The 24,935-nt window shown below is 47.3% G+C and overlaps 1 protein-coding gene across 1 annotated transcript in view; it reads left to right on the top strand.

Annotated features, from left to right (window-relative positions):
- Positions 1-8,821: 8,821 nt before the first annotated feature.
- LOC144937650 (transforming growth factor-beta-induced protein ig-h3-like) overlaps positions 8,822-24,935 on the top strand; it is a 47,034-nt gene continuing 30,920 nt past the window's right edge. Inside the window, exons 1-7 of the mRNA XM_078865032.1 lie at positions 8,822-9,065; positions 13,397-13,495; positions 17,535-17,599; positions 18,342-18,499; positions 20,509-20,673; positions 21,608-21,754; positions 24,721-24,862. Of these exons, the coding sequence (XP_078721158.1) occupies positions 8,917-9,065; positions 13,397-13,495; positions 17,535-17,599; positions 18,342-18,499; positions 20,509-20,673; positions 21,608-21,754; positions 24,721-24,862 (925 nt within the window). The 5' untranslated portion in view covers positions 8,822-8,916. The remainder of the gene's footprint in view (positions 9,066-13,396; positions 13,496-17,534; positions 17,600-18,341; positions 18,500-20,508; positions 20,674-21,607; positions 21,755-24,720; positions 24,863-24,935) is intronic.

Here is a 24,935-nt window from a genome sequence, read left to right as displayed (position 1 = left end):
GCCTGGAGGGGCTCTCTGGGCTGCCGACGAGCGGATGGCCTTCCACCAACAGTCGTGTGAGCAAGCAATTACAGGGCTGCACCTTTATCGACGACTGCACCAGCTCCCGTTCGTGCGGTTGCACGACTGCTCGCGTATTCTAACCGACCCCACACCTCACCTTCCCGTCCCCCCCTACAAAAGCGAGTCGTGTTATGGGCATTAATCCCACAACCAAAATTGACTCCGAATGCACCTGATCTGTTCAGATCTCGCACAGCTAGAGCAGTATGGAGCCTGGCTGTTACCTGGATGGGTCACCACCGGGTGGTAGGGGCGGCCATTCTTATGATCGCGTATCCAAAGGGAACGTCATCCTCCTCTTATTCTCGTTGTTTTTCATCGTTTGGATCCTGAATCCTTCTCCAATGACTGCCCAGGTGCACGCATTCTGCCGCGTTTTCGATTTTTTTGGTGTGTCCCTTCAAAGGTCTTTTCTTCGCTCAAACTTGTTGGGCCACACTTTTGTTTTGCTTTTGCAGTATTTATCGTGTGACGATTACCATTGTTATTATCTCAGGGATGTTGCCATGGCGTAATGGTTAGCACGCTGGAATTCGCAACCCAGAGGTCACCGGTTCAATCGCCCCAGTGTGGGAGATCAATGGCCTGGTGCGTCGTGAACCCTCCCCCGTCCACCTGGAGACACCACACGTGTACGGCGGAGGGTGTGGGGGGGGGGGGAGTAAAACTTGGGTAACTCCCACATCTTCCAAGATGTCTGGCCATGGCGAAAGCGTCGGGGCTTTCTTGAGCCCTCCGTCGAGCGGGAGCGCTCATCTGCCAGCAAGTGGCATGAGCAAAGCAATTGCGACAAATTATACCTTTCCCCCCTTAATTTGTTCATAATCTCAGGCAAATTTTGGCTTGAACAACAACAACAAAACTCCTTGCAAAGAATCCACATGGTGTCGCTCTCGGTCAACGCCGTCTTTGAGATTACCCCCCCCCCCATCACCACCACCCACCAGGCGATGCACGGGAGGGAAATTCCTTGGGTGTCGATGAAGTCCCGCCACTGCGTTCTCTCACTTGGGTCCTGAGGAGCCATCGCCGAGCAGTCGAGTGGGGCGGTCGGAGGGGGGCTGAGCGACCGCCGGTGCACGCATTCCACACGTCAAGTGAGGCTAACTTTTACCAGCTATTGTCAAGGAGATGGATAGCGGAAACTCCTGTGTGTGTGTGTGGAACATTTTGGGTTTATTTTTTTATATACGTATAAAATATATGATTATATATATACACACAACTCATAAATATGCAGACGGGTGTAATTCATTTGCAGGTTCTCCAGTGTTGTTATTCAGCCCGAAGGAAAAATTAACTTGAGAATTTGTAATTGAGCCCACACTAAAAATCAGTGACACAAGCATAATTTAATCCACCCATTGTGCCCACAGGCATGTCATGAATAATTAACGGTGTTGATGATTAAATTGTGCCACACCACGAATTACGTGCAGCCCTTTGCCACAACTGCATGCGGACTTCTCAATACCGTGCATGCGATGGGGAGGTTAATCGACCACACTTCACTACACTGGTCAGTGCGTACGAGTGTAGTTGGGATGCACAGACTTTGGAGCATAGGAGTACACCAACAATAAATATTGCTGCCCTGTCCTTAACTGACAACGTAGCTCAGCAGCAGCCGACAACTCCAGTCGTATGCATGGTGGTCACCCATCCAGCCGCAAAGCCAGGCTCAACGCTGCTTGGCTTTCGAGATCTGGCAAAACCGGGTGCATTCCGGGTGATCTGGTCGCAAGAGAATGTGGAATTTCCGCCAACGACTCCGGACTGTGAACAAAAGACGAGTGGCGCCCAAGCAATTGAGGAGGAGACTGCTCGACCTTTGACCTCGAATGATAATTCAAACGGTTTATGTCGTTTCGTTTGTGGTCACGAACAAGCTGAGCATATACAAACAACCGGAGAGCCGTTAAAAATGGTTGGCAATTAGACGCGATGGTGTGTTTATGCCTCGTAAGAAGTTGAATTAGATTTACCATCGCTGGCCACGCACTCCCGCAACAATAACATAACAGCTGTTGTTATCCTCCCCTGAGCCACATGTGGCTCGGGATATCAAGGCACCCTCATCCCTTTTGGCTGCGAGTCAAACCTCAGCCACTCCTGCGGCCGGCTACTGTGAAGCAGATGCAGCCAGAGCTCTGCGTGACACTCCTGCACTTGGGCCAAATTCTCCGCGCTGCTTGGACAGAGCGCGCGCACTCGGACGCACAGATGCACACACGAGCGAGAGTTTCACTCTTCAGTTACATCACCGGTGATTCAACATCACCGTAATCTTGGGTGAGGGGCGCATTGGCACAAGGTATGGCAGGGAGATTAAGGAGCTGGGAAAGAGGGTGCTTTTGCACTGGGTTAATCGGTACCGTGGGCATATGTGCTTTTGTCGGGTGGAAAATTGACCTTTGACCTGATCATCATTCACTCTTCGCTGCTAGATGAAGGTGTTCCTCCGGATTTATTTGACAGCTTTGCCTTTGGTGTTGTGCAGCTGCGACCAATCACGTTTAGCACACGGTGAACTTGATTCCGCAACTCCATCTCCCCTTTGGAGGTTACCACCAGATGACCTTCCTTTTCTGACCACCAGGCCATCACTGGTTTCCATATAATGAGCATGGTGCATTTGTTATCCCAAGTCCACTTGTATTTGTTTAGGTACCTTTTTTTAATATGTTACCACCGATTATATTCCATACCTCTTCCAATACATCTGGCCAAATACCCTCTGTAGGGACTCTCGTGCTCCCTCGAGTAAGGGCCCTGCCGCGAGCAGTGGTGCGTTCAAGTTATCTAAGGTTGAAGTTAACTAAACTAAACTATTTTTATTTTACCACTGTGCTACGTAGCTCTTTTTCAGAAGCGACCTGGCCACAAACGATAGCTCAACAAAGTGGCAGCCAAAAACTCTAAACGCACATTGATTCTAAACGTGGAGGGGAAACCCGGAGGACCCAGAGATAAAAATCCACGTGCAAACTCCAAATATACAACAAGTGTCAGGGTCGGGATTGAACTCACGATCTCCTGTATACCAGGCGAGGTAGTTAACATCTCGCCACCGTGGCGCCCTGTAATTTCAGGGCTGTACCTTTACCTCTAACGTGGCAGGCGTGGCGTATTGTCAACAATTGCGTCTAACAGCGAGAAGGGCCTGGGGTTGATTCCTGATGCTGGCGCCTTTATGCCTGGAATTTTTATGTTCTCCTGCTCTATGTGGAGGTTTCTCTGGGTTCTCTGGCTTCCTCCCAGAGCTAGAAACCATGCGATCATCTCAGCGGTATCGCCCAAACATCCAATTGCTTAAAAATTGCCTGCAAATTACTCAATTGGAATCACACACCGCAGCAACATTGACTCCGCCCCCCAATCCCGCTTCAAAAACTTGGCAGGACCCTCATTGAAAAGGAGTCTGAGACTCAGCGAGGCTTTCCTCACTAAAATCAGGCGTGATTATATACAATCCAAGTCGCGTTATCGGAGCAAGTGCAATAGGCAAAGAACCCTGAGAACCCCGCAGTCAGCAAATCATCACGTCATGTCGGAAAATAGCCTTGAGAAGGTGATGTCACGTAGAAGCCGCGGGAGGGCACTTCAAAGGGTTCTTGTGAGCCAGTCTCACTCGATGAAGAACAGTTCGCGGCCACGTCAATCATCGGACACGTTTATGAATCAGTCGAGACCCAGGATGAACCAATTTTTTTTTTTAACGAAATTTTCCGTGACTGGGCCTAGACCAGAAAGCTGTCTGCACTTGAGAAATGGGATTAAACGCACGTGGTCGCCAGCATTTGAGGACGGAATTTAAGAGCCGTTGGCTCATTTACGATACCGCTGACCGCCCTCCCCCCCAACGCCCCTCACTCACGCCCCCAGCCTCATCCACTTAGCCACACGTTTCATAACGTTGAGCATAAACACGATGAAGGAAGTCAACTCTTTACACCAAACGAGCGTCTTTACGTGACAGCTACACGACGTGCCGTTGCATGCGGAGTCTTGTTTAAAACAACTTTCTTATGTTGAGTGCCGACTGCCGCGGGTTTCTTTCCGTTGCGGAAAAAATGCTGCCAACTCCAACTTTTGCCTTGGGATCGCATTCATTCGCTTCATGCACTCAAGTTGTATAGCTCCAAACAATCCCCTTTGGGGGGGTGGGGGGGCAGGAGTGTCTACCGTGAGACCTCTTATCAGCGCGGATTATCTAAAAACACTATCCCCTATCCCCCATCTTGCAGCTCAGTTCACACAGTATAGAAAATAAGTGCAGGAAGCATTGATAGTTATCACTGCAGATTCCCTGACAAGGGATTATACATGATTGCGCTGAAATAAAATACACAGGCAATGTTTTTTTACATTTTATTGCTTTGAATGCCATGTGTAACCGTGCTACAGACAACACATCAGTGTGTCGTTGTGACATCGACAGTAGACATAACAATCTATGTTTAGTGAATCACGTTTAGTTCATCCCGTACGCTGTGGGCGGACAACCCCATTTCACGTAGAATGAATATTTAACAGCGCCATTTATTTACCCAGGAAAAGCCTCGCTGAATCTCAGGACTCTTTTTGAGGAGCCTGCTCTGAGACCGTTTAGCCATCCCATGGTGAACAGTTTGGCTTTGTGCAGAAGACAACAGGCGTACCCGGACAAATATCCACCGTGCGTACGTGGGAATGACGCTCGGTACGGCCCTCTGCTCGCCACGTTGCAGCGCAATGCCCGCAAGAGCAGGCAGGCCATGACAAGGTCACCGACACAAAACTAACCGGGCTCATATTTGCGAAAATTCCAAAAGCAAAGGGCAGCGGACGTATTTAGGGAAATCCGAGCACTTAAACCGCATCGATGTACAACCCCGCACGCAGTTCTTTTGTAGTTCACACAATATGTGATTTGTTTGGATGCATTTTTCAATATTTGCAGGCAGTGACCGCGTCGGAAATCCTATACCATTGATCGCACGCATCTCCCCCCCGGGGGGAGGGACGTTACTCGCGTCTCAAAGTCTGGTTCGCGTTTAGCCAGGTCTGTTAAGTGCGTTTGCCGTTACTCATCCGGCGGTCAGAAGTTGACCTGTGACCTTCCCAAAAAAATCTTTATATACTCCTCTCTTCATGCGCCCCCCTCTACAACTCAAACCAGCGCCACACCACCTCACCCCACAACCCCGCCACCCCCTGCACCCATCCGGCGCCCAGAAACGTTAACTTTATTCACATGGTCAGCATGCGCTAGTGATAGCGTAATGCCTAAGCATAAAATATATGCGGTCACTTCTGGATGACTGTAAATCGTGTCGTAAGTTGCTTGTGCAATCTTTTTTAGGGGCGCCTCGATGGCGAGATGTTAACGACCTCGCCTGCGGGTTCCATCCTGACCCCGACGCCTGTTTATTTGGAGTTTACGTGTCTCTCTCCCCGTGGTCAAATTATGTTTTTTCTCCGGGTCCTCCCGTTTTCCATTTAGAAATATTTAGAAATATACGTTTCGAGTAATTGTCTGCGGGAAATTGGCAAGTGATAAATCACTTTGTTGAGCTATCATTTGTGGCCAGGTTGCTTTTGAAAAAATCTTTTAGAGCTCAGTGGGGCTTACCTGGTAAAACATGAAAAGAATTGTTTAGTTTTTGTAAATAGTCAGGGCCAATTCTCCACTGGTCACGTAGCTCAGCGGTAGAGCGAGCTACTTGCAATCAGGAGGTTGCGAGTTGGGGGTTGACTCAGCCCATCATCCCCTGGGGTTGATAAAATACGGAATCACTCTGTGAGGAAGCCAACAGTGGTTGTCATTTAGATGGAATTCTAACCTGCCATTGGAATGTTGATCTTCCACGGCTGGCTCAAGGAGGTTAACAGGTGACCACTGCCTCAACGCTCATTTGAGCATCGGAAATTACTTTGACTTTTGATTGGCCAATAGGCAATCAATAAATACTTCTTTTAAGTGCCAATTTCTCCCTCAATCAAGTAGGCATCGGTGCACATGGCCTCAAATTATGGGTTTTACAAAGCAGGAGGGATTTTTTTTATTCCAAGTACATGATGCAAGAATAATGTCAAAGCTTTTGGACTTAAAAAGATAAGGGCATTGATTTTTTTTTATCTGTTACATACTTACAACAAAAACAACAACAACAAAAACCCTGCTTGTATCTCGAGAAACGTGTGTCTCACGCATTGTTTCGCGAGTTATCTCATTCAACAAAACTATGTGTCGCCCCTGCAGTCAAGCAGGTTGGTAGACATTACCTTTCGAAGCCTTCCTGTCTCCCATCTTGGTGTGAACAGATGAGCACCACCTCAGTGCTTATTTGAGAATTTAGGCGGTGTATTTTATAAAACGCCTATACGTTTTAAAAAAAAACACATCTACCACCATCTTTCGTGGTTCTGCAATGCAATGGTCCGTCCAGCTCCTGCACGTGACCCAAGTTCTTTGCCCACTCTCCCTGGTGGATAAAACATGTGCGCATTGGCGGGGTGTTTATAGTATTTGGCTGCTACAAATGTCCACATGATAAGCCAATAATTTCTGGGAGCCAGGTCGCTTCTGAAAAATAGCTATATAGCTCAGTGGGCCTTACCTGGTGAAATATAAAACATATATACAGATAGTTGAGGTTACGTTTATTAATAGTTGATGCGTGAATGTATCTCAAGATGCTGGAGAGATAACTGCAAATGTGGGCATCTCTAGAGTGATATTCTTGGTTCTTCGGTAAAGTCACGTAGAAGGGAAATAATACACACCTGATGATGATTGCTTGTGTTGCAGTCGAATCGTCGTTAGAATTTTAATTGTTTTATATTTATATTATTGTATTATTTCCCTTCTACGTGACTTTACCGAAAGAACCAAGAATATGAATCCCTGCAGTCACGAAAGCTTTAAATCAAAAAATCTGTAGAGTTATTGAGATGTATTTATTTTTAGCAGGGAAAAACAGGCAGACTGCTTCAGGACGGAGATTGTTTTGATACAAGAGCAAATGACGACGCAGCAGCGAGAGGCAGAACCTCATCGACAGACAAGAAGGGGCAATTCTTGAGGCATCGTCATCGTCGGCTTTGATCTCTCCACTGATGGATTGAACAAGGAGATTGGTCTCAAGAGGGTGCGGGCAGCCAGAGGACGGCTCGATTAGCAAGCTTGGCTACGTAAAATGCGAAAGAAGTTCAACATACATACTGCACATAGACTAACACCACCCATAGACTCAACACTGCGCCTCCGATTAGCATGGCTGGCTACGTACGGTACGAAAGAAGTTCAACATACATACTGCACATAGACTAACACCACCCAATAGACTCAACACGGCACCTCCGATTAACACGGCTGGCTGCGTACGGTGCGAAAGAAGTTCAACATATGTACTCGCTCTTCATCACCGTTCTCTGCTGCCCTCTCTTTTTGGCGTGGCCTCCAAGACACCATTTTCTTCCCTCCGTCCCAAACTCAAGAGATGGACTTGACGATCGCTTCCCTCTGCCTGCTTCACCGCTAACCCTGCCACTTGAGCCTTTCGTGTATCTGACCTGCCGAGCGATGTCTCCTTTATCTCGCTATGTGCCCGCTGTGCACATTCCTCTTTGAGTCCCGTCTCATTGTCATCACCGTGCTCGCAAGGAATTGCCTTTCAGCTGCTTTCGGTGTGGCAGTTTGAAAATGTGTGTACAAAAAAAAGTGCCCATCTTTGCTCACTTATCGAGTGCGTCTTGATAGATTTCCCACGGATTTCCGTTTCAATATGAAACGATGTCATCATTAGCCATGACCTATCCACTGCTGGATGAAGGTATCTCCAGGCTGCCACCATCTTCCGAGGTTCTGCGATGCAATGGTCTATCTAGCTCCTCCGCATGAGCTAATTCCATTGCCCTATCTTCCTGGTGGACAGACGTATGTATCTATATCACTCTTCATGAATATATTTGGGTGCAAGTTTTTCAGAGTTTGCTCATTAATGAAGATGATTAGTCAACTTACCATGTTAAACTCATTAAATAATTGTTCACCAGCTGAAATGCAATGATTGCTTGCAAATTTCATAACGTGAAATAACAGGTGGTTTCATTTAGTTATTACCAAGAACGAACCATCAATGGGTGGCATTTTTTCCCAAATTTGCATGCGTGCTGCATGAAGTAATAACATAAAAATGCGTTTCTTTATTTATTCCACCCCTGACCTCCAAAAATGAAAGCGTATCTCTTATCGCCACACATCTGCAATGGAAAACGGCTGCACGCATGGTGTCAGATTTTACAGCCTGTGTAATTGCAGCTATGCAGCGCTGAAATTGCGCTCATTAAAAGGAGGGGTGGGTGGGTGGGTGGGGAGAAAGTTCAAAACATTTCCTGGAGTCCGGAAAGAAACAAAAGTTGCGATGCCTTTGGGTGGAGCGAATTGGGTCTCTAATAGGATCCCAAATATTTTCCTAAAATTTGACACACACACACACACCATCCCACCCATGCTCTCTTTCCTACCCTACCCCCCAACTCACAATCTCACCCACTCCCTACTAACACCCTCCCCCTCCCCCGCCTCACCATACATCCCTGGAGAAACTTCAAAACCCCTTCCCCTCCTCTTCCAACGCTGCAAACAACGCCCCCCCCCACCCCCAAACCTACTCACACCCCACCAACCCCCCCTAACCAATCCCACCAGCGTTAACGCACACATAAAAGTGGAGGAGCCAGTGAGCCGTGCTGTTAATTTGGGTGAACGGGACCCAGGAGGCTCTAGCTACCACCACTTGAACTGAGGACAAAACACATTGTTGTTGTTGTTGTTTTTATTCTTCCACTAGTTCAGTAACATTAACAATGGGGTATGCGAGCGCACTTCGGAGTGTGTCTGTGGCCCAGCTTGGCACCTTACTGCTGCATCTCCTGCTGCTGCTGCCCGACGGGGAAGCGAGCCCCTACTTCAACCGACTGCTGCTGCACAGTCGCATCCGAGGCAGGAGCGAGGGGTAAGTGCGACGAGCGAGTGAGGCTTTGGGCTGACCCTGGATCGTGGTGTTTTGCCACCTTTTTGGCACGAAGAAATTTGACCGCCATGGGTCTTGCCACCCGTCCTAATATTCCCCAGGATCGTCCTCTTTTTGAGCTAGATGTTTTCTTGGAAAAAATGTAAATCTTCGCAGGACGTTAAAGGTCCAGGTTTTTTTCTCAGTTGCAAAATAAAAATATAAATATTTTAATACACCACCCAAGACAATGCACTTGCGTGTGGTTAACCGCTATTCTGGTATTGAAGTATGTCCTGTTTTTTTTAATATATATACCTCCGAAGGTGAAAAGAATGACCGTGCACAAGGGATATGCAGTCAGTTTCCATGGCAAATTGGATTCAATTTATTCTATTCGCGTATCTTTTTTTCTTTTAAATTAAATGTATTTAAAAAAATTCACTGAACAAATGAAAATGTAAAAGTCATTCGATAAATGTGTTTCGATTCATGAACAGTATAAATAAGTATATCATCTTCACGTTTTGTTGAATGCATTTCGGATATTTTAAGTTGAAATAAAGTTGTTTTTAAATGTGATGGATTCCATCCAATTACACGCGGATAATTAGGAACACAGACTAAAACAATACATAACTCACTGTATACAATGCCAGTAGTGACCACCCCACGTGCTAGTGTCAGGCAAATGCCAGTTAAGCATAAATCATTTGTTTTTTTTAAAATGGAAAGTTCGCAGTGTTGCTCTATTTGTTGTGAAATCATGACTGATTTTCACGATGTAATTTGCTCTGGATAGCTTGATCTCGTGCCAGCCCGTTTCCCCAACATGACCTGGCACTATTCCTTTTGTTCATTCTCTTTTCCCTCTTTCCTTCGGTGTGGTTCTGGAAAAATGCTTTGGAATTTCTCAGCTTACTTGGAGCCCAGTTGGTTAGCGGGCTATGGGGAAGTGGTCGATTGGGTTAAAATGGAAAATGTCATAATACTTGGTCACATTATTGGAGTGTATTTCATCTGGGTCACCATAATAAATTAACCGTGCACTTTGATGGATCTCATTGCCCTGCTACCTGGAGAGCTTGCCAGCGCTGATGCCATTATTTAATTTCCTCACTGCCTTGATTTACTTATTTGTTTTGTTGCCATTTCCTCAAGTGTTATTCCAACTGTGCTATCAGGATCATGCTGGGTGACAAACTGGTCACGTCGAAATCCTCACGGAGCATTCCATCACGCCCGTGTGTTAAAGTAAAGGCTCATTGAAGCAGATGTCACGAAACAGTTTCTCAGATCCCTTCTAGACCCTGTTATACAAACACTAAAGGGCACATTTTCCCACTTAACCTGCTACAGAGAAATGTCCATCGCCTGGCAGTCAAAGCAACATTTTTCTTAACTCAAACCAAGTGGAAAAAAAACACAAATTATAAAGTGATGGGGGATTTTTTGTTGTTGTGCAGTCATTGGTGACGTGGCTGAGAACATCACCTCGCTAGCCTTGAGAACCCAGTTGAAACAAGCGCAAGCGAGACCCGGATTCAAACCCAAGGTCTCATCGGTGCCAGATCAGTGCTCTGACCCCAGGGTCACTCAGCCACGACTTGCTCCCATATCATCTGCATTGCTTTAAGTTGGCCCTTTGTATTGGTGCTTTTTTGTCTCTTGTCCCAGTTATTCATGAATCAAGCCAATCCATTTATTGTTGAGTGCAGATACAACATCTAACATGCTGGTTTTTGTGTTCCAACTAGCAGCCCACACGTCCTTTGGACTTGACTGTCTGTCCGTCCCGTCCTCCAGCCAGCTAGCCAGCCAGCAAAACTTGCTTGATGAGAGGCATTCAATGAAAAAAATCCTTTAAAATATAAACAGAAACATACGTACTCTTAGTTTTTTTTTCGGTAAAGTCACGTGGGTAAAAAATGTAATTAAAATTTATAAAAGTAAAATAAAAATCACGACTTTTCGGAGGCAACACAAGCTACCGTCTTCAGGTGGAACCGTCCCAGCACGATTGCTGTATTACTTGATACAGCAATCGTGCTGTGACGGTTCCACCTGAAGACGGAAGCTTGTGTGGCCTCCGAAACGTCGTGATTTTTATTTTACTTTTATCAATTTTAATTTTATTTTTTTTACCTACGTGACTTTACCGAAAAAAACCTAAGAGGACGAATCCTTGCAGTCACGAAAGCTTCAAATCTAGAAAGAAAAAAAAAGAAACATACGTGTTTGTTTTATTATCTAAACTGCATTATAAATAACTTGCAAATACTATAATAAAGGGCTTAAAAATTAGCCATGCTGTAGATGAGTGAAACTCTTAATTATTTCAGCTTAAAACGTTTTAAACTACTCCTGGCATATATATATACACAGGACACGTATATATTACTGCATATGTTATATAGAGAGTGTACATCTTCGTATACAAATACTAAATATGTACATATATTCATACAGATAATCATTGAAATGAAACCCCATAAAAACTACATTACGCAATTAATGTTTGACTGGCAACAAACGATCACCATATTACGAGGTCTGTTACATTAATCAACTGAAGGGTCACAGTTTTGAGTTCATTAATTAATCGGACGGCTCGTGCTATCTTAGCGAAAACGACGCTTTCAAAATGTTAATTTGAGGTTATTTTTATGGGGATTGATTTACGAGAGCATCTGGAATTGTTATGGGCCCACAACCAAGGGGGCTTTGAAAATGTCTCCAGCTTCAAGTTCTCCCGTTCACGTTTAATCGCCTTATGCAATCGCACCCACAAGCCAAAGATCCCCCGTAAAGCCTCCCCCGACTGTCGGAGCAAGTGCTGCTCGCTAGCATACGTAAAAGTCCGCACGGCACAGGCGATGTCCACGTGCCTTTGTGTTCCCCTGTACTGATGGTTACGCACCGCGGCTGGGTGCTCATTTAAGGTTGAGTCGGCCTAGGGGAGGCCCTGGACCGGTCGCGAAGATTCACCGCTGTTATTGACCGTGGGCGGGAATCAAACTCGCGTTGACGGGTCCGTAGTGCCATGTGCTAACCACCGCAGTAGCGTTCTCCACAATTCCATCAGCACACGTGTACACACACACACACAGCAAGTTTCCATTGTGGGATTTCAGTTTTGGCTCTGAGAATTAAGAGCTCAAATATGAAAACTATTCAAGGGTTCCTCGGTTAGGGTTATTATGGTCACATTCCCTATGGAAAATAAACTTCCAAGGTTCTGACTTTCAAAGTAAAAAAAACCTTCCAATGACATTTGTGGAAAAGCGTTTTGCATTCCTGACAAACCCTGAAGCAACTCTTTTTTTATTTGGCTGACAAGGTGATGTACAGCTGTGATACATGCACTGGAACGTAGGGTTGGTGGGGCACGCCAAGCTGGAGCCATTACAATAAAACTCCTCTCATATGCACATCGCAACTCTTATTATCCGCAATTATCGCCGTTTTCTTTTCGTCCCCATCTTGCATATTCCCAAAACGGATTCCCATTAACATCACTGACAATATGAGCTGCGGTGTTGGTTCTCCCTGCATAACTGATGGGTTCTGTGGTGTGGGCATTAGAAACCCACCTTCATGGCAATGAGGTGCCTTCACAAGGTAGTACAGCAAGCAGGCGATCGATTGTATTCTCCTCTCGTGTGTGGGTTTGTCTCCAGGGATTCCAAATTATTTCCACGTACAACAAAATCACTCAACTAAAATACAAAAAAAAATTACTCCTGAAGAAGTCTTTATACTCAGTGAGCATAGCCTTTGCAGACTTTTTGGGGCGAGTGCTGTTAGCGAGTACCTATGAAGGCCAGCACAGCATACGAGGGTGTGGGAGGCCAGCACCACGCCCGGCCGCCTTTGTGTACCCAGTGGCGATGTTTACTACACACCGCACCAAGTACTCATTTGAGGCTGAGTCGACCTAGGAGGAGGCTCATGACCGGTTCAGATAATCGTGACTGGTGTTGGCCGTGAGCGGGAATCGTTAGGTGTCGCTAGGTACAATGATGTATATATCACTATTGACTGTTAATAATGTCTATAGTCTGGGGGAGTAGTGGCACAGCCGTTAGCAGACTGCACTCTAAAATGAATGGCCACCCACGTTTCAATCGCCGGACGCGACTAACGTCAGGGGGAGAGTCACCTGCGGTGAGGTATGGTCAGGCAACCCCCTTGACTGACCACGGCGTGGGAAAGAAAGGCCTCCATTCAGCGGTGGATTGACGACGGGGTGCGTAAATATAATTTTGACAGCTTGGAAAGTTCCCGTCCTTGAGGTTGGAGGCCATTCGGCCCATCTGCGTGCGTCCCCACAGGGCCAACACGTGTGCAGTGCAGCAGATTGACGGCACGAGCAAGCGCTACTTCTCTTCGTGCAAGTCCTGGTATCAGAAGAAGATCTGCGGCAAGCCGACGTAAGGAGGGCTGGGGAGGCGGTCGGTTTGGGGAGGGAGAAATTCACATGACACGAACATATTCTTAGGTTTTTTCGGTAAAGTCACGTAGGTAAAACATCAAAATTAATAAAAAAAATTAATAAAATCACGACGTTTCGGAGGCAACACAAGCCTCCGTCATCAGGTGGGACCGTCACAGCCAGATATTTTATTTTATTTTTTTATTAATTTTGATGTTTTACCTACGTGACTTTACCGAAAAAACCTAAGAATATGAATCCTTGCAGTCACGAAAGCTTCAAATCTAGAATTAATGACACGAACAGCTTACGCATGTGTGTGCACATCCCCAAGTAGCTGTATACTGTGTTTGCTTAATGACTGGTTTATTAACAAAAATGAAAGTAACGAAGCAAAGAAATGGGCTGCATTGGCAGTCGTACGCAAACTTGAATAAAACAAATCACCTTATTCTTCTTTAACACTGCCTTATATTTCATCAGTGCTATATGTGCACACATTGGTTGGTGGCATCAACAGTTATTGTCATCTTGTTATGTATTGTTGAATGTATACTTTTTTTTCTACTCAAATGATATTCACGGAAAATGTGCTTCGATATCGATGAAGCATTCATCACACCAACTTTATTCTAATTGACCAGACTTTCTCATGGCCCCACGAACGAGTAAAGTGAGATTATCCAATTCTAAATCGATCAATTTCTTTGCCCGTGTCTCTCCGCTCCGAAGAACGGCTGTTGCCAAAAAAATGCCACCCAACCCGTATGATGTTAATATATGAGAGTTGTAAACAAATGCGTTGCGTTGTTGTTGAATTGAATTTTTTTTATATGCAACTCACATGCTAACAGGGTTGCACTGAGCCACTGGGTAACTGGGAATTTACTCAGCGAGCTAGTTCTGCACTTGGGTCATCCTAAAATTGGCCAAACTTAAATCTCAACCGCCAGTTATTTATATTTGGCTAAGCCTGCTATGGCCAAACTCCAAGTCTGGCTTATGGAGCAAATGCCTGCTTGCCTGATTTCCCAGTCAAAAACCCTGGCCGTTAATTCATGCCACTACTCAACCTTTCAAAAGTTATCAGGATTTACACGCTACTGAAGAAAAAGCCAGCAGCAACATAGAAATAACTATAGCACTGACCACAAAAGTTAACATCTTCAACAGCAGGAGCACGACTGAATTTCTCCAAAAGTATTTTCTGTGACTCCCCAACCCCCCCAACTCTCTGCACCCTATCACATCCACCCCGCCAAAGTGGGTGGGAGAGAAATGTTTTCCAGAGCTCAGCTCCAGATGAAATTAAGGACGATAATGACACGTGTCGCATGGGTCTCTGCAACAGTGGCTGGTGGTGGTGGCGACTGGAAGCTATCTACACTCGCCATTTCGAACTAAGACACGTATTTCTGAAACGTGTAATTATTAAAATCAATCATTCCTTGGCATTGTCAGCTCGTGACTCGACCTGGCTTTCCCTGAAGGATGGGAGTTGCTGAATGTTTTATACACACACACATATATCATCAATGTGTTACGGGAAGGGGGGGGAGGAGTTGCAATGTAGGTAGAGGTGCAATGGTTAGCACGCTGCACTGACAACCCAGCAACCAAGGTTTGAATCCTGGCCATGGGTAACATCAATGGCAAATGATAGGTGAATCGGGCATATGCTCCCCACATCACCAGCCTGCACTGCGCAGCGTGGCTCAACTTATGAGGCATGGGGGAGGCATTCAGCTATCAGTGGATGACAAAAGACTGTGAATGATCACTATTATTATTAATGATGTCAATGTGTACAACATTGCCTGCATTTTTTTGGCCAGCGCCGTAACAAAGACATTGAATTCCACGCGTTACAATGCACTTCTAAAGTGTCACATGTTTATTTATTCGCAATATTTTGTTATACAGCGCCCTGGGATGCTCCACATGAAGAGCGCTATACACACACACACGCAGAATATATTGCATTGTACACAGGGCCGGATTAAGATTTTGTAGACACCCCTGGGCTCCAGGTACTGTGAGGCCCCCCAGTACTATTTTCAAACAGGAAAACAAAGTTATAGAAGAAAAAATATTTTTACAATCCTAACAACAAATACAATTCGGCATTCACAAATTAAATAACTTTCCACTTCATCTCTGGAGGCCGTCAAGCTGTCGGGAGGCCCCTGGGTTGCAACCCCTAAATCCCCGTGCCTTAATCCGGCCCTGATTGTACACCTGGGTTGCCCCGGTTGAGAACCCAGCGCCTCTGAACCGTGATGGCCAGGACCCGAATACTGCCCCCAGGGACGGTTTGACGGACGGGTTACCATCCGTGATGGGCAGAATCGCGTCTGACCATCACGGTTCGGAGGCTTACCGGGTTTGTAGCCTCCCCAAACCCAGAGCTGAGAAGAAGCCTTGACACGCGCCGCCTGGGGGGGCGCGAGTGGAACTGGGAAGGGCTCTGGGGACGGACATGCGGCAGCAGCAGCAGAGCGGAGAGCAAATTAAATGGTAACATGTGGCCGCGTCTAGACATCAAAGGCGCGCGCCGCGTATAGGGGAGAACCGCCTTGACGATTTTCTCTGCACCCGCGCCACAGGGCGGATTGCAATCCACCGTTACCATGCCGACTGCATAAATGTAAGGCTATGTAAAGCTCGGGGGGGGGGGGTAGGAATCTTATTATTATTATAATCGTTATAGTTCGACATATTTTCGTACGAACCGAGCAAGCAAGATGAGACCGACCCTCGTACCATCTCTGGGCCCCCCCCCCGCCCCCCGCGTCGTTCTGGTGATGGGGGGTGGGGAGGTCATTCCATCGGCGTGAGCGGCGGGTGATATATTATGATTTTTTACCGAGTGATATTTTATGATATTTTACCGAGTGATATTTTATGATATTTTATCGCGTGATGCTTTATCGAGTGAAATAGTTTTCCCCCTTCGAGATTACACAGCTTGAAATGGAATTCCACCGATGATCGTGCACATACGGCATGTTATGCTTTTTAATAATTGCGCCGAGCAATGAGGACACGTTAAGTGCACAATGTTACAATTTTAACGTATAATAAGATGTGTTTTTTGTGCGGTGCTTAATTTTCTGCACGCCGCACACCACATCCGATATACCCCTCGCTATGACTGTGGTTACTGGTCGCGTGTCTTCTCCTGTCTACCAGCGAGCATGGACACTATTAATTCATAAATTAAGCTGGTTTATGATGTTAAAGTATCCTTCTGTGATCATTTGTAATGTATTTATATTTTTTGTAAAAAAAAAAAGTCATGTCTGGCCAGCTACAATTCATCAAAATGTCACAGGGGCTTTATCTGGATAATGGCGAGCTTAGAGTGATATTTTATTTTTGTTCAGCAGGCATGCTGCCGATATAGGCAACAAATAAATGTGTTAATACAAATGACGAGTTTTCGGTTTGAACACATATATATGGCAAAACGAAATGTTGTACCATAAAAAACATCTTAAAACCCAGCTCAAAAAATTGCTTCCACCATCAACAAACGTGCTGTAACGAGCATAATCATTTCGCTGCAAATTCATCCTCGCTACAGTCAGCAGGGGGGAGTGTTTTCCCTCTTCATAAGCTAAAGGAATAAACCCTGCTATTTTTTTTACTCAATAAGTGCATTTAGCAGTCTTGCCACTGCAAGGAGCTAGAGTATTTCTCACTGCACAGCCTATGATCGAGTAGGGATAGCTTGGCTGGCATGGGGCCCCTGGTGCAAGGGATGAAATGGGGGTACGGGGGTCGGGGGCTCGATCCAATTTCCCCCTCTCTTCATAGCCCAGCTTCTGTGCCCCTCCGTCCCGTGGACCGCAGTTGCACCGCCTTCACACTCGTCAGCTAAGCCAACTAGCAACATACTTTGCACGGAACTTTATTCTTATCTTTAATTTTACCAACAAATAATATGACGTCTCCTTGGCATTGGTGCACGTTGTATTTGTTTTGTCGTGGCATTTTTTAAAATCAAAGCTGGATTGTCAATGTTTTATTCATAGAACTGTGAACTATGAATGCTGCCCTGGATTCATATCGATTGAGGGAGAGAAAGGATGCCCTGCAAGTGAGTTGAACGAGCTGCATCGCCCTTCACGAACATTGGGTTCTAAGTTGCTGTTTCACAAGCTACGTGTGCCTCTTGTATACAGCTGGGAGAACAGCGTGTTTACAAGGGCCTTGGGAAGAACTTATAAACACTTAAGACATAAAAACGCTATACGAGGCTTCAATGAATTGACGGGGTCTGCTTTGGCAACATTGGACTTTTGTGCAAATATAAAAAAACAACCATGCACACAACTATTCTATTTACTTGAAACCATGGAGCAGTGGATTAGCATCGTTTGGCAATTGGATGCCTGTAATATAGCACGTTTGTGTTAACGATTGTTGGATCTCGTATGTTTCAGACTCTTAATCCCACAGCGCCCCAGGGTGACCAGGAGATGGCAGTACAACAATTGGTCCATTAATTCCCTCCGCAAGGACCTTTTGAGTGCTATTGCCACGTGCCGCATGGATTTTTTTTTCCTGCGAGGACTACGGTTTCATCCCACATGGCAAAGGCGCTCTTTAAAATAACACCAAATTATTCAACCAAGACAGCGGCTTTGGGCATTCCGGCACCGTACGTTGCCATCATGGCGCCATGCTGGCATCATGGCACAGTATGATGGCATCGTGCCATGATGGCAACGTACGGTCCCATGGTGGCATCGTACGGAAGCCAATTCTGACACGCGTACAATCGTGGTTGATCTTGACCTGCACTCATCTTTGTGCGCGTGTGCCTCGCGCGTTGCCAGTCGCGCCGCTGTCCAACGTGTTCAGCACGCTGGAGACTGTGGACGCCACCGCGACGCAGGAATACTCCCAGCGCGCCGAGCTACGCGGCGAGCTGGACGGGCACGCAACCGTCACCTACTTCGCCCCGCAGAACGAGGGGTGGACGGAGCTGCCCACGGTGAGCGAGCCTCACGACAAGCGCCACCACCACCACCGCCACCGACACACAAAAGACAAAGATCCCCCCCGGTATAGCCTTAACAGGCTGTTCGGTCAAGTGCTGTAAGCGAGCACCCTATGAAGGGCGGAACGGAACACGAGGGGGTGGGTGGCCTAGCACGATGTTTACACACCGGACCAGGTACTCGCTTGCGGCTGAGTCGACCTAGGGGAGGCTCAAGACCGATTCAGATAATCGTCACCGGTATTGGTGGCCGTGAGTGGGAATCGAACTCGGGTCGCCAGGTTCCGTAGCGCAGCAAGCTACCCGCTACGCCACCGCTCCCCCACCGCTCCCCACCATACAGCGCTTCCCGGTTTCATCCCACATGGCAAAGGCGCTCTTGAAAATAACACCAAATTATTCAACCAAGACAGCGGCTTTGGGCATGCCGGCACCGTACGTTGCTTGCCCCACCCCATCCAGCCCGATGCTGCTTCTTTCTGGAGCCCAATCCACAGGGCATGGCACTCATGGCCATGGCATTGTAGCCAGGTTACAAGTGGGAGCTATCAGCTGTAACAAGTTCAAGTTCATTTATTAGATATAGCCCTGTGAGCCATTCGGCTCTTGAATCGGGTGCAACCGCAACGAACAAAAAACAAAAACACGAACAAAAAACATCTTAAAGTGAATATGTGACTAAGTGCAAACAGAAAATCCAAGAAAAGACTGCAAAATATTGCAGAAAAAACACAAATTTGTCACATACGATGTGGCGATAATAACAATGAGTAATAACAGTAATTACGGGGGTGGAGCGTAATTAGCACACGGGATTTGCAATCCAGAGGTCGCTCCATCGATCTCCCACCGTGGCAGTTGAAGCAATGGGCACGTTTCTTAAATGCCCAAGTCTCTGTCCACCCAACAATGTAAACGCGTACGAAGGCACAACTCTCAAAGCTTCACACGGATAGATTAGATTGCTGTCCAGAAGTTGCCCGAGTCAGCTTGAACACTAAGCCCACAACACCCCTGAATTAACGAGACGCAAACTCTGCTCAGCTTCCAAGAGTTGACACGATGGGGGCACATTCGAAGTGATTTGGTAGTCGGTGTGTAACCCCCTTTGGAGTGCATCGTAACTCGCAATAATGAGATTCCAAGATCAAATCCCAGCGAGGGGTCAACTCGGCCCACCTGCCATGGCATTTCCCCTGTTAATTCATTTCCAATCAGTTCTCAGTATCCTGGGATTTGCATGTCACCGTGCGTGATTAATGGGAAACATTCGTTTTCAATTATCCGAGTGGGAACATTGCTCCTTGGTGCGGGGTATTGTGAGCTGCCAGGCCATCTGCGTGTGTACTGCATGTGGCCGTGGTCTCTTTCTCTCTGCGTGTGGGTGCGTGCGCGCGTGCGCGTGCGTGCGTAACGGTGTCTCGCTCCCCAACGAACCTCCCGGAGCGTGAGACCTCGTTGAATGTGGAGGAGTGCATCAAGTCACGGGGGTGGTGGGTGGGTGGGTGGCATGACACAGACAAATTTAAACAAACGCTGAACAGGAATTAGTGACGGTTTCATCTGCTTTTGACGACCACGTATTTTGCTCGAGCTCTCATTGCGACGCCCACTACTAAATTGTCGTACCTTTTGCGTGAATATATTTTTCGACTTGACGATAACGAATTTCACAAAGGGAGCTCATCTTTCAGGAGGAGGCGGGGGGGTTATCAGCCCCCTTCAGCCCCTCCCCTCCTTCCCCTCCAATGCTTCTGGGCTGTCAGTCTCTCACCTGCTCTGACTCTCTTTCTCACACTCACCTATCCCGAAAGACAAACATCCCCCGAGTAGCCCTTACCAGACTGTTGGGGCAAGTAACGAGTAGCACCTATGAAGGTTGACAAGGCACGCGACGAGGGTAAGAGTGACCAGCACCACGCCATGACCGCCTTTGTCTCCCTATAATGACGATATCTTTTACCTGTCCACAACAAACGCACGCACGCGCACGATGCCTCCAGGAAGTCTTGGACGCGCTGGTCAGCAACGTGAACCGGGAGTTGCGGAACGCCCTCTACTACCACATGGTGAACCGCAGGCTCCTGGCCAGTGACCTCAAGCACGGCAGCACGCTGACCTCCATGTACGAGAAGCTGGGCGTCATGGTCCACCACTACCCCAACGGGGTGAGTGGCAAAACACCACAGCACACCGCGTCAACCCACACGCTTTACCCGCCCGTATTCTTGTACAGGAAAATATTGAGTTTCCAGGTCCACACGGCGCACAGCCGTTTCAATACGGGCAACAAATATATAGGTTGTGTCTATTTGTTTGTGTTTATCCCTTGTGATGGGACTTTTTTATGATGAATATTGAGATTTATACGGGCCATGGGGTGACCAATGAGGTCTGAAATGGTCTGTAATAAGGTGGGACACTGATAAGGGGTTGACAGCTATGAAACGCGTCCGTGAGAGATGCGGTCACATTCGCAAATGCGATTTGTAACTGAACGGTTCTAAGGTTGCGTCGTGATCACGGATGTTACCCTTCTGGACACGGGCCACATTGCCCCGAGTGGTTTTCACAAACGCTGGAGGTACAAGGCCAGATTGGGAATAAAGGACGATTTGCAAAAACATGCAAACGGCGTTTTTTTTGGTGTGTGCCCTCATCACGGCTTTTTTCTCAAGTTTAGCCCCCGAATTAATCATAAACATCCAAAGACAAACGAGTGTTGAAAAGTGAATTGTTCACAGCACGTAGGCTTTCACGACCAATGTTATATTTAACAATTGTGAGTTGTTGTTATTTAACGCACGCTGATTCAAGACACCACCGGACCCCGTTGCTTTTAATCCCACGAGATCGCCCGCGGTGTCTCACAACCGCAACTTGCTTTTACTTTTTACATTTTAATCAACTGTAGGTAGTTCGTCTATATATATATTTTCGTTATCATTGTTTATAAGCTTTCTAATGTCGATGTTGCGTTTGAGTGTTGTAATGCTGCGACGACGGCTCCTTTCCAGTGGCGCGTCCGTGCCAGAAAGGTGGCAACGGTATGCGAACCAAAACAGAATAAAAAAATTCACTTGACTTGTCCCTTGCTTGCAGATCATCACCGTGAACTGTGCCCGCCTGCTCAAGCCCAACAACCTGGCCACAAACGGCGTGGTGCACGTGATCGACAGGGTCATCGCGCCGCCCTCCACGAACATGCGACAGATCCTCGAGTCGGACGATAATCTGGCCACGCTGCGGGTAAGAGACACCAGGACTCAGGCTCGTGGTCACGGGGTCGAAGGGTTTAGAGTTCTAGAGGAAAACACTCGAATGCATGTCACGGGTGACTCGGGAGATCGCGTGCACAGGTATCGGCACCGCTGAGACCCTGGTTCGAACTCGGCCAAGGGTAGTGAATGGATGGTGTCAGTTGCATCAATCGCTTTAATATATATATCCACATTGCATTAAATATGGGTTTTTATCAAATTTGGCAACATTCTAGCTTTGAGATCTCATACGCATCAGCTTGACTGCTGTGTTACGAACATTCCTTCGCAAATAGGGCATGCGGGAAGGAGTGCCCATAGCGTGGATGAATATAATGTCGTTAGCTCCTTCTGCGTGCTGTGCTATACCACAGCGTGATCCACTATTCTGTCAGGGTTCAAAATAGATTCCTCTTGCAGCTAAATTGAGGGAAAGACTTATTTTAAAATCTTGCAATAGTTGAGCGTGCCCATGAATGGTGCAGCAATGGACATAATCCGCAGAAGACAAAAATGAGGCAATGTTTGAAGATGTGGAAACTGCATATTAAATGCGTTGCATTATGGGTTGCATGTTTATGGAAAAGGTGTGGCAGCTATACTTCTCGATACAGCCAGGCGCAGTGTAACAGCTGAGGTTATATTCAATTGGAGATTCTGAGCGTTTCATCTCATTCAGGGCGAGCAAATGAACATTCAAAAACACAGACAGAAATTATTCCGGCACCCTAAGGCAGAACTCACCTGAAAACTACCCTTCAGACGCAGTTGGGCTTTGCTGGAGCAACACAGCAATTGTTTATCGTTTTTACGCCAGTGATGAAACGTACGTGGCCTCAAGCCTGTGCTTCATGTGCTGCGTTCTGCTGCCAATCCCCTTGCGTGTGGCACCCACGGTCTGCCCCACAGGGCAAACTTGCATGGGCCAGCGATTACAAAGCATTTACAGTTGTGTACAGATGTATCCTCTCATAGATCCCACACTAAACCGTGTGTACCTTTGCCAATGATACGATACTTAGAACTTCCACACTCACGTGTATTGTAAGCCATGGTGATGCAAATCTTTTACAATCTACCCATACCAGGGGTCCAGCAGTAGTCCATTGGTAAGCACACACTGTGCTCTGAAACCAACTACCTGAGTTTAATTCCCAGCCGTGGCTAAAATCAGTGGTTATTGTTAAGGAATGTCTTTCAAACGAATCTTGGGTCAACTTCAACCGTACGAAATAATTTTATCAACAGTCTTTGTCTACGCTTCGCCGCTTTTTTTTATCTGATAAGTAAATAGTCTCATCAGGGCGGAGCAGTGGCAAGCTGCCGAGGGCGCTGCGCTATGAACCCGATGACCTGAACTCAAATCTGAGTGACATCTGAAGCAGTCCTGGGCCTCCCTTTATCAACCCACATTGAACCATGCCCGCGACTAACATGAGCTGCTGATGCGTTGATTCAGCAACGGATTTATTAATGACTGTACATTGAAAAAAATTGTAACTCCTGAACCATGTTTTAATCATGAGTAAACAGTTTATCTGAACGCGTACTAATGAGAGCTGTTGCATGAGAAAAAATATATATTTAAACGTCAAAAAACGGCATGCCTTAAGAACATCTTACTTTCCGATAACTAATCGGGTTATCTGAAGGTCACCATCGGCTTGGAAGTTATTTTACTTCTAAAGCCCCGTCTGTTGTTGTGCCAACATTGCTCAAGTGACACGCGAAAAGCACGCGCACAAGCACCCACTCAGAGGCGCGCACACACGCACGAGCACTTACCACCTACTCTGCGGTAATCTCAAATACGTAATGCAACTTAATAATAATAATAGAATAATATAACACATTCCTGCGGAGGGAGCTGGTAGGAACATTGGGTTTGCTCGGTCAATGGCCAGGGTCAACGGCGGCGTGGTGTATTCCGCAAATATGCCCGACTGTGAGGGCGGGCACAAGCCGGCGTGAGTAGGTTAAATGTTGAGTTTTATAAGGGCACCACGGGGTGACCAGCCCCTCCCCACCCAGCCCCACCCCTCCCACCCCCCACCCAGCCCCACCCTCCCCACCCAGCCCCACCCCTCCCACCCCCCACCCAGCCCTTCCCCACCCTTCCCACCCAGCCCCTCCCCTCCCCACCCAGCCCCACCCTCTCCACCCAGCCCCTCCCCACCCTCCCCTCCCCACCCAGCCCCTCCCTCTCCACCGAGCCCCTCCCTGCACGACGGACGGACACAATAATCCCCTGTGGGCTGGTGGAACCAGGTGGTTCCTACCAGTATAAGAAGCTGCGTATCAATGCACTGCTGTAACAAGGCCTCCCCACACCTTTTGGTCACGAGGGGTTGCTTGACCATACCTTACCATGCCTGGCCAGTGTGGGACGGTGAAGCACAAGAAGAATAGTCAAGAGAGTAAAATATTTACAAAAATGTGTTTCACCATGGCCGCTTGTACATTGAAGTAAGGAGGGGAGCACATCGCCATTGCCACTATGGGACCGCAACAGTGCATGTAGATGTTAACCGCACGTTTCGTAATTATTTTTATAACACGCACACACACACTCCCCCGCACACACACCCACACACACACTCCCCCGCACACACACACACACTCCCCCCCCCGCACACACACACACCCGCACCCCCGCACACACACACACACTCCCACACACACACACACACTCTGCCACACGCACTCCCACACACACACACACTCCCCCGCACACGCACACACACTCCCCCCCCACACACGCACACACACTCCCACACACACACACACACTCCCACACACACACACACTCTGCCACACACACACACACTCCCACGCACACACACACACTCCCCAACACACACACACACACTCCCCCCCCCCGCACACACACACACTCTCACACACACACTCCCCCACACACACCCACACACACCCTCCCCGCTGTGCGTTCTCCAGGCTGCAGTGGCAGAGGCTGGCCTGTTGGACGACCTGGAGAAGGACGGCGCCGTCACTTTCTTCGCTCCGACCAACGAGGCCTTCGAGAAGCTCCCCACTGAAGTCCTGCAGAGGATCTTGTCCGATCCCATTGCACTGAAAGGTAGAGGAATCTTGTTTAAAAATAAAAATAATAATAAAAGAATAATAATAATAATAATTAAAAGTCGCTGCCA

The sequence above is a fragment of the Lampetra fluviatilis genome, chromosome 19 (assembly GCF_964198595.1).
Source record: "Lampetra fluviatilis chromosome 19, kcLamFluv1.1, whole genome shotgun sequence".
In the NCBI taxonomy this organism is placed as follows: domain Eukaryota; kingdom Metazoa; phylum Chordata; class Hyperoartia; order Petromyzontiformes; family Petromyzontidae; genus Lampetra; species Lampetra fluviatilis.
The sequence above is the reverse complement of the archived record's forward strand: the minus strand, read 5'-3'. Positions and strand labels throughout refer to the sequence as shown.